This window comes from Pleurodeles waltl, chromosome 6 (genome assembly GCF_031143425.1).
Source record: "Pleurodeles waltl isolate 20211129_DDA chromosome 6, aPleWal1.hap1.20221129, whole genome shotgun sequence".
Lineage (NCBI taxonomy): Eukaryota > Metazoa > Chordata > Amphibia > Caudata > Salamandridae > Pleurodeles > Pleurodeles waltl.
Genome location: NC_090445.1, coordinates 1,122,216,010 through 1,122,229,519, shown reverse-complemented (window position 1 = coordinate 1,122,229,519; position 13,510 = coordinate 1,122,216,010). Strand labels below are relative to the sequence as shown.

General features: G+C 42.1%; 1 protein-coding gene across 1 annotated transcript in view; it reads left to right on the top strand.

The window, feature by feature from the left end:
- Positions 1-2,710: 2,710 nt before the first annotated feature.
- Positions 2,711-13,510, top strand: part of TRIM62 (tripartite motif containing 62) — a 151,050-nt gene continuing 140,250 nt past the window's right edge. Inside the window, exon 1 of the mRNA XM_069240293.1 lies at positions 2,711-4,227. Within this exon, the coding sequence (XP_069096394.1) occupies positions 3,817-4,227 (411 nt within the window). The 5' untranslated portion in view covers positions 2,711-3,816. The remainder of the gene's footprint in view (positions 4,228-13,510) is intronic.

Genomic DNA, 13,510 nt, shown 5'->3' with positions numbered 1-13,510 from the left:
GAAGACGAGATGTCAACCTGGCCAATCTGTTCGATACCTTATTTGCGCCCCCGGGCTGCAACCCTTTTAATAAAGGCTTGTGTCTCTACCTAAGGTGAAATAGACCCCCCACAGATATTTGTGGAAATGCTCTATACCGCACACCACTGCCAAAGCCTCCCTCTCAATCACAGCATAATTGTGTTCACTTGGACTCAGAGGTCTTGAAGCAAACAGTTTTTTCCACCCCATCTTTCTACTGTGATAGAAAGAGCTCCAATGCCATGTGCACTTGCATCCACCATTATCACAGTCTTACACTTTAGTTCAAAAGGCGTTAAGCTTTTTGGCTTAACAATTTCATCCTTAACTTCTACAAAAGCTTGTTTCTGCCTTCCACTCCACAGAAATTCTACCCCCTTTCTTAGTAATTCCCTTAAAGGCTTGGTTTCCTCTGCAAAATGTCTTTAAAATTTTAGAGTAATATTCTATTAACCCCATGAAAGACCTAAGCTGCTCTTTTCCTGTGGGTGTTGGGGGCCTCCCTTATGGATTTAACTTAATCTCCTTTAGGACTAACTCTTCGTCCTGAAATTGTGTATCCTAGGTACTCTATTACTTCCTCCAAAAACTGGCATTTCTCCCTATGCAAGGTTATTCCTGCCTCTCTTATGATCCCCAAAATTCTGACCAAGGTACTGTTGTGTTATTCCTTCGTAGCACCATAGACTAAATAATCATCTTGGAAATAGCTAACATTTTCAACATCTCCAAACAATGTACTCATTAACCGTTGGAAAACACTAGAAGCTGATGAGAGGCCAAAGGGTAATCTTGTAAATTGAAATACCCATTCCATTGTGATCCAGTTTTCTTTTTTGAGTGTTCAAGTAATTTGATCTGGTGATATGCTGATCTTAAATCCAACCTTGTGAAATACTTGGCCCCATTTAGCTGTAGAACCATCTCAGATATGCTTGGCAATGGAAAGCTATCCATCATCATACACTGGTTCAAGGACCTCAGATCCACCCAAAATCGCAAATGCCCATATGCTTTTCTTGTTATAACCAACGGAGAAAACCATTCTAATGCCTCCACTGGTTCAATGACACCCTCCTTCTGCATTTCCACCAACATTTTCTTAACTTCCTTCCTTACCACAATTGGCACCTTACGTAAGCCATGCTTAATTGGCACCGCTCATTTCCTTAGCTTGATCTCATGTACATAAACTTTAATGTTCCTACACAATTTTCAAATACTTCTCTCAACTCCCTCTTCCTCCTGTATGACAACACCTGTTCATATGACCTGGGATCCAATATCTCATGGAGATCACATTGTTGCATCCACCCTAGAATTGCTGGGCCCCTACTAGGTACGTACATCTTTCCTTCTGATTTCTTCCCTATAAATTCAGATTTTGCATTTATGAAACCATTGATCTGAATGTCATCACCACCATATCCTTTAAGTTTTACATTGCTTGGTTGCAATAGCATTCCTTGCCACTCTCTATCAAATATACTTTGCGGAACAATGGTGTACTTTGATCCCAGATCCACCATTAGCTCAGTCTTTCTTCCGTTTACTATAAATATCGGTTTAGGTCTGTAGATTCCTGCTCCATCCTTAAATTCTACGCACAACACTCTATCACTCTTGATCATCTTCTATGCATGCCCCCCCCCCCCCCCCGGTTCCTTGACATTTCTTTACAAACCCTTGCTAGGTGACCCCTCTTTCCATATTTTCAGCAATCTTTGTCCCAGACATAACACTTTTAAAGTCTGCAGCATGGGATAAGCTGCCACACCGAAAGCAACCCTTAAATCCTGACTTGACGTTTGCTTCCTCTTTTGTTTTGTCACTGGTATATTTCCTTTGTTACCTCCCCTTTTGTCAACTTTGCCGGTATTGCTTTAGGGTGGTTTTTATCCCATCCTCATCGCCAAATAGACGTAATGCCCACAACATAATCGTATCTCCAAGTATATTTTTAATCACGCCAAATACAACATGAACTATTCCCCCAACTGTACTCCAACTGTTTCCAGTTATTTCCCAACATTCAATCCATTCTAATTCTAATAGTGACATCATGGATGTATTAACTAAAGGACTGAGTGGCACCTTATCAGAATCAGATGGGAGCTCAGTTGAAGTAAAATTGTAGACCGTCCTTCTGCTTTAGTGAAATGTCCAAGTTTTGGGCTTTAAATTCTGACCACCGTAAGCCTAAGACCTGGGATATACACACACAAATATTTCATGAGATATCAAAAATCGGGGCACACCGATCCACTTCACTACTTTAGGGTCAGTCTGTTCCGAAATGCCTGCCGCCTCCTTCCTATTCTGAAATGGGCAATGGAACAGGAAGATCTGCCTTGGGAAGACCGGCTTCTGCAGCCCATCTCAAGTTTACTTTCCGGTCCGCTGAGTGACAGTACGTCGCAAGTAAAAAAAAAACACTCCAAACTACGTCAACGTAGGCAACGAGAGAGCCTGCTGGGAGAGTGTTTACACACCTGAGAAACAAGTGCGGGCGTCGCAACCAATATGTTTTTCTAAAGTCTGTGCAGCGCGCTAGGATTGGATGAAATGGCAATGGTCCAATCCTAGGTCAGTTTACACACTTGTAAGCCCTCTGCTCGTAGCTGAATACATTGCGCCTTGGAATTGGCTGCCATGCGACCCGGAAGTACTGAAAGTATAGACTAATGTCATCCGCCAAAAGATGTATTGCAGACATAAGACTGATTTCGTGGACGATCCATATAAGTACCGGGCAGATGGTTTGCTTAGGAGCGTTGGGGTGCGGTGTGTTTAATAGGAGCATACTGAAGCTAAGCGTCAGTGAGTAGTACTCGATGGTTGTAGAGCAATGGAGTTTGTATAACAGAAATGGGTGCATTTGTAGGCTGCAATTTGTAGGCTGCAATTATAGATGATATAGCAGTGACGACGCCTTCGTGGACTGCCCTTAGTTGAGTGCACTTTAACTAAGAACCATTGGATAGACAAAGCTGCTGGACCAGACAGAACTGTAAGAGCTTAGCGTTTGAAATAGTGGTGGTAGTTTCACCGTTTTTCATGTTCTCCTTGATGGCGTTTTCTTTTTCGTGCATTTTATTAGATTGCTTTCCTGTAACCAGCTGTTGCTGACTTTGCATCGCTAGGAACTAGCCCTGCGCAGGTCGTGAACATAAGGTAGAAAGCTGGGCAGCGTAATATAGTTATATCTGTGATGCTTATAGAGTAGAAATGACGGAAGGGCGGAGTCCATCTACCTTGCAGAAGAGCCCCTTATTGCGCAGGCAAGTATTGTTCCATCAAATCGAAATTAAAAGATTTTTAAAGTATATTGCAGTTTTATTTTCTCATAAAAAGGGTTATTAGTAACATAATTGGTTTTGCGCTGTAGCAGCCTTGCAAGGATGGTATTGCTTTGTTAGAGCAGGCCAGGGTAAGCAATTTTAAAGCTTGCGTAGACCTAGAGAATCAATTCTTAATGAACTGTGCTAGATATTAATTCCCGAGAAAGAAATAGTGTGTGACTTCTATGGGTCAAGTCAAGCTAGAATCCTACCCTCAACATCCGTCCTTACTCATGACCAAAGGCCTTCGACATTTACTGGATGTTAATCGCGATGTTAACAATAGGGAGTTAATTTCGTCAGTTTGCACAACAGACTTAGTTGATACTTTTATTTAATATTTATGCGAATAGTAGTTCATTTCTATAATTGTAGACGAAGGAAGGTACTTTTGGGACCTCGTATTTTTTGCTAGCTGCAATTAGCGTCTTATTCGGGTCAGCCCTTAGCCTCGATGATGGCGTGCTGCTTGAAGGATGAGCTACTTTGCTCCATCTGCCTGAGCATTTACCAAGACCCTGTGAGCTTCGGGTGCGAACACTACTTTTGCCGCAAGTGTATCACGGAGCACTGGAGCCGGCAGGAACATCAAGGCACCCGTGATTGTCCCGAGTGCCGGAGGACTTTTGCTCAACCCACCCTGTCACCTAGCCTGAAGCTTTCCAACATTGTGGAGCGGTACGCGGCTTTCCCTCTGGATGCCATCCTCAATGCGCAGAGGAGCTCCTTCCCGTGCAAGGATCACGAGAAGGTCAAGCTGTTTTGCCTGACTGATAGGACCGTGGTCTGCTTCTTCTGTGACGAGCCGTCCCTCCACGAGCAGCACCAGGTGACTAACGTTGACGAAGCCTTCGAAGAGCTCCAGGTAAGGTGCAGTATTTTTAGAACTATCAACTATGTATATAATTTAAGGGTGAACTGTATTGAGTGCAGAAACATTTATTGTGCACGCCATGGTTGAATTTAGAATTGAGTAACATCTGAAGAGTGTTTAGGAAACAATTGCTGGTGTAATACATAAGTCCTGCTTTGTGCATTTATGGGGCTGTTAAAGGGGTCACCCATCTGCCTGTAGACTGTATGGGTTACTCTCATGTAGGAATCTTGGAGAACAAAGAAATACCTCCGAGGCCCGCATTCCAGGTCAGCCACAACATCACCTTTGTGGTAAAATCCGATTGCACTGGTTTTGATGTTTTTTAGGGGCGGACTCTGCAGCTCATTATGCTTTATGCAAGTATGAATGGGGACTAACACAAGAATACTGTAAGTAATTCTCAATTTCGAGGTTTGCAAACAGTGCATGTGCTGTATATGCTTAGTCGACCAGTGTCAGGTTTCACTTGGCTAATATGGGTCTGGGAAAAATCTCTACCCTAAGCAATTTGCTAGTGACTCGAGTGCAAACAAGAGTTTATGCCATATTGGATATTTGAATGCCAGAAGGAATTGCAAACAGAGGTTGTACATACGGCGACCTGTTGAAATTGTCCATCTCTTGTTTCCAATCTTTGAAAAACACAATCCTTATAAAAGGAGTTACTCTTAGGCTGGATAAATCCTGTAACTGTACAGATATTCAAAAGTAATATGGGGTGAAATACAACAAAGATAGGTGCACAATCTAATTTTAAGAATGACAGTTTGGAAATTTGAAAGGTGCAGTAAAAACCTTGAATACTTTTTCCAGTATTCCCCTGTTTTACAGTATGAGAAACAGACTTTGTCCAGTCTGTCTCCACAGACTCGTTTTATTAATGAGCTTTCTTAAGTGTAATCTGGTCACCCTAGGAGGGGTCAACTTCTTTCCACCCAGTGTACAAAAAAGGTTCTTTATTCCATGAGATCTCCAGTGTTTCTGTTTTATTATTATTTTTTAAAAAGTCACTTCCTAACTTGTGCTATCTGTCCATATATGCGAAACTTAAGCTTGTAAAATAAATTGTTGTCACTTCTTACATTATATGTGTACATGCCTATTGGGAAGCCAAAAGATATGGCCTGACAGCCTATTATTTTAATCTTAACTTCACCGGTTCATAGAGCCCCGTCCTATAATCATCGCATAATCTGTCCTGACTCAAGGTACTATGTAATTGTACATGAATCAAATAAGTGTATTATTTTGGATTTTCATTGTAAGATGAAGATATTGCGCTTATGGTGTTACACGAGAACGTTCCCTCTAGCTCCTCGCATACTGCTAATAAAAACATTTTGTCGGATTATTCTAGCTGTACCACGAGTCTTCAATGTTAGCTTAGCTCACAACAAAACATTAACCAGTTCAATGCAGTTGTCATAATATAGTACCAACGTGGTGCGAAACTCCATTGGCAGATGGGTAGCATGAAATACTATAGGGTAGTGCTTATCTGGAAAGTGTTGTATTGCGATGTGGCCTATGGGCAAGCATATTGATGTCCTCATAACTGACCATAGTGGAATATTATCCTGACAAGAGTAGCTATGCTTTAGCATGTAACTAAGGGAAAGAAGAGAGAGGAATGGAATGAAGGAAACATGCTCATTGCTGTGTTTGTGCGAAGGGCTTCTGAGGAACCACGGTGGAGCAGCCCCGGTATGCACGGGACATATGCAGTCATGACAGTTGATCTATATGGTCCCTCATTGAGCAGCAGTTGAGCAACCCAGAGGCATTGTTGGATACAGAGAACCTTGGTAAAGATACCACCACGAGCCAGCAATCCCCTTGGAATGCACTGGTTGAAGTCTGCCTAAGTAAATGCTGTTTACGTTGTATCCATGAGCAACAGGTGAACAATTCGTAGGCATGCACTAAATGGAGGCAGCCTTAGTAAACAGTCTAAAGAGTCCACCCCTGGGTTACAAGGAGTAAAACACGTCTATGCATAGCAGAAATTCTGAACTGATCTGCAGTAGTGTAAACGGACGTCATAGATTGAAAACACCATCAGGCCTAGATCTGCAGTGAGTAGAGTTTTTTTGTAGTATTGATACAATAAGCAAGATGCAAGGGCAAGCATGTGAAAGTGGGACAGTGTGAGAACAATAACCACATATCTAATGGAAACCCTATCCAGAGAGAATAGCGATTGCAGTTTGCTTATCTCATACAAGTGCTAAAACTATCTTTTGAATTTAATAGATATAATTGAACAGTCTTCTCATCCACAGACGAGCATGGTCAAATAAGTGGATGCAGTACTAAAGTGCGAAAAGTATTTTATTTGGCAAAGAAAGATGTTCATTTCTATACTTCTACTCCACCCTTCAAGATCAGCAAATTAAAAAAAAATAGCACAAGGTCAGTAAGATGGCAGTAATTTCAAAAATACACACATAACTTGGAACTTTAAGCTTTCTTTCTCACTTGCTGCCATCTCCATAAAGAAGTTACAAAGCAAGTGTGAGAAGAGCTCAACATTACACACATGGCTTAAGTGAATGCCGCTGCAGACTCTCCATGAACTTAAATTGTGTACCTCTTATGATAGTGCAGACCATGCGATTGGTCTGTAGTATTGAATTAATTATCTGTGCTCTTATTTAGTTCCCTACTTCCAATCTAGATCTCTCTCTTCTCTCTCCCTCTATTTCTCCCTCTTTCTCTTCCTGCCTCTAGATATACGTTAGGTGACAGGCGAGTATGGAAATCTCAGTTATTTGAAGTGTTGCATTTCTATTTATATATGTTAAGCCTGCAGTTTAAACAAGACTGTATTCATCTGTGGCGAGTAAATACAAAATGGAAAATCCGTCCATATATCTCTTGTTACCTCGTGAACCGTGCACTGTGTTTGCCAGATAGAGGAAATTAGTTTGGTAATTGAAGGCAATCCTCCCAAAATGCCACACTCTAAGAATGCCACTGTATGGCACCGCTGTTTGCCAATTTCCAATTTATTTGGGTCAAAATAAAAAAATAAAATACAAATAATGGTACAAAATGTTTAGAAAACTGAACTATGGGTGTGGGATGTTCACTATCACGTCAACATTATGCAGTTTAGAAATTAAATCACTTTTCTTCAGGTGTATTTTAGTCGAGGTGGTCTGACTAATAGGGACATTCGAAAATTTCGTGGCGAGTCTGGTTAATTGTCGAGGCTAGTCAAGATCATGTGAATCTGTGAGTGACTCAGACCCAGTTATTCCTGCTTAAAGCCAAACAGGTGACTGGCATTAGTTCTTCTCCTAAATGTGTTATGGCAGGGGAAAAAAAGCTTTGTTAATTATCAGCTGGTTCCTCATGTAAAAGATCCCTTGTTATACTTTCACAACCTGATGGCATTGTTCATCTGTTTCTGGATTATGATGTTGGACTCTTCCGGTAAGTGGGGCGGGGGTTGCAAGAGCTGCTGGGCTAATGAGTTCTAGAATGACAGGAAAGAGCGAGCTTTTAATTTTTTTACTGGGTGTGAGAGTAACTTTCTAGGAGTTGTAGACAGTTCAGTGTGAGAGGCTGAGTTGGGTGTGGGTGCTGCATACACAACCCTGTGTGGCCTCTGCCTTCTAAAACCCTGCATATGTGGCAGGACCATACCCCATCCCCGGAGCGGGGGAAGCATGTTAAGCAAGGGCCCACAGCCTGACAGGAAGGACAGGTCTAAGTGGAAACAATGGATGGATGTCCAGAAACCAGGCCTCATTGAGCCATTGCACTATGGATTTTGGAAGCTCTTCTTGTTTAGCATCCAGTCTGTGATGTGAAGAAAGGCGCAGAGGATGGAAGGGAGTGGCAAGCTCTCAGTTCCTTAGTAAGTAGAAAGTAGTCCTGTCTAGGCCACCATCTTGCCAATTTACTGGGCTCTCTGGTAGGCCTGGATTACTAAGGAATGTTGGCACCTAAGGAGTACTAGTAGGCACCGATGTATAGGTGAGCCAGAGGACGTTAGTGGGAGACATTCAGACATTTACTTGCAAGAATAGCTGTTTCTTCACCCCAGTATTTACAGAGCCACACTCCAGAGAATATGGAAAAGTTTTCTGGTAATAGCCCCCCTAAATCTGGGGGGTTTGAAGTACCATTGCTTGGGATAGAGTGGAAAGAGAGGTGTGTCGGTAGTGGGTTCAGATAGTGTGTGAGTGGTTCAAAGGGCCAGCGAGTGGGTATGTGTAACCTCAAGTTTGTTTAGTATTTTGCTTTCCAGCTAACTGTGCTTGCATTTCTCATTTTGCTCTGATGCTGCAGGGGCAGTTAATAAACGTTCTTAGTATGGCACCCAGAAAGCTAATTAGTGTACTTCAATTATGGGGGCGTGTGTTCATGTTGAAGGGCATTCTGTTCCAGCAACCAGAATCGAGTTATCTGCATTTCGCATAGAACATGACATGCCGATCTATTACTTAACAAAAAAACTAGAAATTGTGACAGCTTCCGTACGGTTTAACTCTAGCCAGACCCGCTCCTATGGGTGTGCATCTCGAAGGTGCTATAGTACATCAGTGGAGCAACCACGGTTATATTATCATTCTAGGTGTTTACTGTAGGCTTACCATTTATCAGACACAATTCCCTATTTAGAGTACAGAATTCCCTATTTCGAGGTCAGCACATTTCTTAATGATACTATCTAAAGGGAACAGTTATTTGGGAACGAACTTCTATTTTGAAATAATCTTACTTGTCGGTTGGGAGGTCTTAGGGAGCGACTGGCGTAAGGTGAATGGATTTTTAGGGAACCTAATGGAAGCCCGTGTTGTAAGTATATTGTCTAGTATTTTGTAATATACTCAAACTTGAATGGGTATTTTTTCCACTCTTGGACGGTTTCTCTTCAGTGACTTTGTAAGTTGCTTAATGTGTAAAAGGATAGGTACCTAGCTAGGATCTTCAAACATGTTTTATTAATCTTTAACGCCAGAATGAGTGTTAGTTGCTCCTTTTTTAACTGCAGCAAAAATGTGTGACCGTAAAGTTATAATAATGCATGTATTGTGTAATCCTTTGTTACTCTTTCTGAAGAGTACTTTCGTCATACAACAGTACTCCTTTTTTGCAATTTTTTTAAAACGTTTTATTTTAGATTCAACATAGCAAGTACAATCATAGAAACATTACTAGTGACCATACATTAAAAAAAACACAAGTAGCACAGATACATTCAAACGAACAAAAGAAAAGCATTATATCATAAGTGATCGTATGTTCTTGACAGTGCAAGAGTGTGGCCCAGATTTGAGCAAATTAACACAGTGGTGTATACTGATCATGAAAACAAAAGATAAAATGAAAAGAGCAGGATCGTTAATAAAGAAACAACATTATGTAGTGAAAGACACAACAGGGCTTAAATTGAGACCAATCAGCGATAAGTGGAGTAGCTATTCAATTGCTTCCTCAGTAGGGTCCTCAGGACTGTCCATCTCGCCAATTAGGACATATATGGCCTGTAGATTCCCCAGATGTCTCTAGGTCTGAATGTGGGAGGCTGCTTAAAGGTATAGGTTTCTATATGATCATTACAAATCGCCTTAGCATGCAATCAATCAGTGCATTTGGGCCTAGTCATCCTCCAAATCACAGCCACTCTGCTGTTGGATACCATGAGAGACATTGCAGTTATCCAGTGCGTGCCCTGCGGAATGCGCTTCACATAACCCTGTTATGTCACATGTGGGTCTAGTTCTACAGAACTCAGTGTCATGTCTTCCACTACCCAGAGAACTTCCTGCCAGTTTTTATAAATAGGAGGACATTCCCACGTGAGGTGGAGAAGCCAGTTGTTGTCATTTTCAAGTACACATTGTTGACATCTGTGGGAGCGGGACACATCTCTCCAGTCCTATGTTGCAATCGCTTGTGCCTGTAATTCAAAGATATTATACCTGTTTGTGTACAACAGTATGACCATTGAGCCTAGGTCGGTGGCTCTCCCAGCTTTGCCATGCAAGCCACTCTGGCTGAGCCAGGCTAACCCCCTCTACTTTGCGATACGTGAACATAGAGTGTGGAGACCAATCCGATGACATTGGCAGAGATTATGAATTGTGTCAGTGGGAAAAATCAGCTGGAAGAATAAGATGACTCATCTGGAAACCCTGGTAGAGTGTTCTTTGTGTGTTACGCAACCTGGTGTATATAAAATTATCATGTGGAGTGTCATTACCCCTTGAGCAAAATTGCTCCACCGCCAAACTTCCCATCTATACATAGGCGGCCTATTTCTGTTACAGCCATCTTCGGCAGGGTAATTTACACAGTGTGTTCTACCATAAGTGGTAGCAGAACAATATTTATGTATTTATTAACAGAAAGGAAAAGATACACTTTAGTAAACAAGTCATGTCACAGACAACACTAGGAACAGTTGAAATTCATATAATCATAGTGCTGAAGAATAAACCGTGTCCCAAAGAGAGATGCATTCGTCCACTCATGTGTTTGACTTCTATAATACACGCTGCCCTAATGGATAAAGATGCAAAACCTAAACTAAGAGGGGTTTAGAAATAGGAAGAGAAAGAGAAAGAAGAGGGAGGAGTATAGTAGGTGGGAAAGGAAGGGGTTGGAAAGTGCAGGGTATCAAGGAATGGGTTGAGGACATTTGTTCTGAGTCCTTAACAGTACCACTCTGACTCTGCTAGTCTAAATAACCCTCTGGCATTTCAGTGTCAGAGGGTTGATTTTCACCTGACGGGCATACATGAGTGTGTAACTAAAGCAAGAGCAGACTTGCATAGCATGCGCTAAACAAATTTACTTTTTGGAAGAGCTTTGTAGGCACCATGGATATTTAATTAAAAACTTGTAACTTAATTTTTCACTACTGCAAGGCCTACTGTTCCCATATACTACCATCAGAGTTACATTTTTACAATTATTATGTGATAATTTCCAAATTGGAGCAGGGGACTAGATTGTTTGGTGTCTTTGAAATTGTAGTGCAAGATCCTCTCTTATGGTGAAGTTGCATTTTAAATTACAGTTCTGAAAAAGCCACTTTTAGAAAGTTGGCATTTTCCTGCCTTAGCCATTTAGTGCTTAAACCCTGTCTTTGGATGACATGATTGAATATAGCTGACAGTTGTGCTTTATGTGTTCCTCCTAGACATCCACAAACAATAGAGAGATTAGCTATGCCTTGTTGGACCATCACTGGGAGGATGGGAGGGCGGAGCTTGGCAAAGCCCTACTTACGTTTGAATAGGCTGTGTCCTGCCTCCCCACAAAGGCTTGCATACCCTGTGTAGATAGTCTGAAGCCAGGACAGGGAATTCAAGAAGTTGTGGACTTCAAAGGGAAACCTCTAGAAGCTTCTCCCACTTCAAAAGAAGGCCCAGGTATAAATATTGGACTGCCACTCTGAACTACTTCTGGTCTTGTGAACTACTGCTTTGCTGGACTTCTGCCTTGCTGGATTGCTGCCTCCTGCCTGAGTCAGAGGGATTTGGACCAACACCTGAATCGGGGATTCCAGGGTGACTCCAAGGGCTAGTCAGCTGGCCTTCTGTGCTGAGCCACAGGAACATAACGGGCTCCCTGCACCAGGACCCAGATGCAGCTGGTGCAAGCCCCTGACCCCCAAATGGTGTGCCTCAGGTCCTGGACCCTTGGTGTGGCCTTGGAGAGGCGGAATTGAGGGTTTTAGACTCTTTGCGTCAGTGAACTTCCCTGTTGGCACTGAATTCTTGTCACTCGCACAGTCTGACAACGCAAAGTTCCATCAGCCCGACCCTTTGCACTACATCATCGACCGCTCATGGGGAGGGCCATTGTAAAGCTGTGACTCTGCTGTTTGCAACGACAACAGGATCTTTGGACTACAGTGATGAAGGTCTATAAAGCTAAGCCTGCTCTTCGTGCTGCATTAACGACCATCTGCAACACTTCCCTGCTCCTTGGGGCCCCTTCCACCACAAAATTGACTCTGCACTGGACTGAGAAGGTAACTTTTCAGTGGGACTAATGTGGTCCCCTTATCCAGCCTGCACTCTATCGCACTCGGCCTGGATTTGTGACTTTCCCCTGGTCTTACACAACCAGATAGCCGCGAGTGGCGCTTTGGGCTTTTTAGTTTTCACATAAATCTTAAAAATTGCACATCTCAGGCTCTACTGATTTTATTTTTTTTGTTTTGGTATTGATTTATTCAATTAAATGTACTCTACGTTTCTAAATAGGTGTGTGATTTTTCTTGTGTTGTGTTTTCACTTTATTGCTATTTAAAGTGGTGCATAAATACCATACACATTGCTTCTAAGTTGAGCATGACTGCTCTTTGCCAGGGTACCAGAAGGTTGAGCATAGGGTAGTTTGGGGTTTGCTTGTGCCTTACCCTGGCAAGGATAGTGATTGCACACTTACCAGTGGCTTTGTGGTGTGTAAATCACATTTGCTATCATTCTATTTGCTGGCTTTATTTCTCACAAGCACTCGTTTTTTGTAAACAAGTCTTTAAATTTTGTTCTCATCTTGTCACATTTGTTTTTTGCATTCAAAAACCGAGGTCAAACGTCCATCTCTGTCTTCCAAGGGATCTTGGTGTTCACTTTTCTTTATTTCACTTCAAAGTGAGAGGATTTACCTGACAATCTGGGGGTTACAGGAAATAACTTTTTTTCTAGCACAGAACAAAACTTCCATGTCTGTAAATGAACTGTGCAAATATTTCAGAATGTATCAAAATTAGGAAAGCATAAATAAAGCAAATTTTTGTAATTTTGAAGTGTGCTGGAAACATATATTTGAATACAATCAATACACTGGGTGATGCCATTTCCACGCATTGTCGTTTGTGAGCTGTATAGTGTAATATGTAAAACTCTGTGCAAATGTAGTGGTTGTTTTAATTGAAAATGTGTTGTTTTGTAATGGATTTGCACTATCACACCATGAGTACTCCACTCTTCTCCACTCCGTGCTCCTCCACTCTATGCCACTCTATGCCGCTCCACTCTTTGACTCTCCACTCTGACACTCCACCCCCTCCCAGCACTCCTTCTCCTCCACTCCACAGACCACTACTCCACTCTCCTCCACACCAATCTCCTTTACAACACTCTACTCTGACACTCTACACCAGTCTACACCACTCTACTGTATGACAGTCTGCATCACTCTACAACACTCTATTCATGCCTCTAACTTTTAGCCATGATGAATAGCAACCACAGTGGTGTACAACATGGCTGAAACACATTGACAGAGACAATAGCTCTTG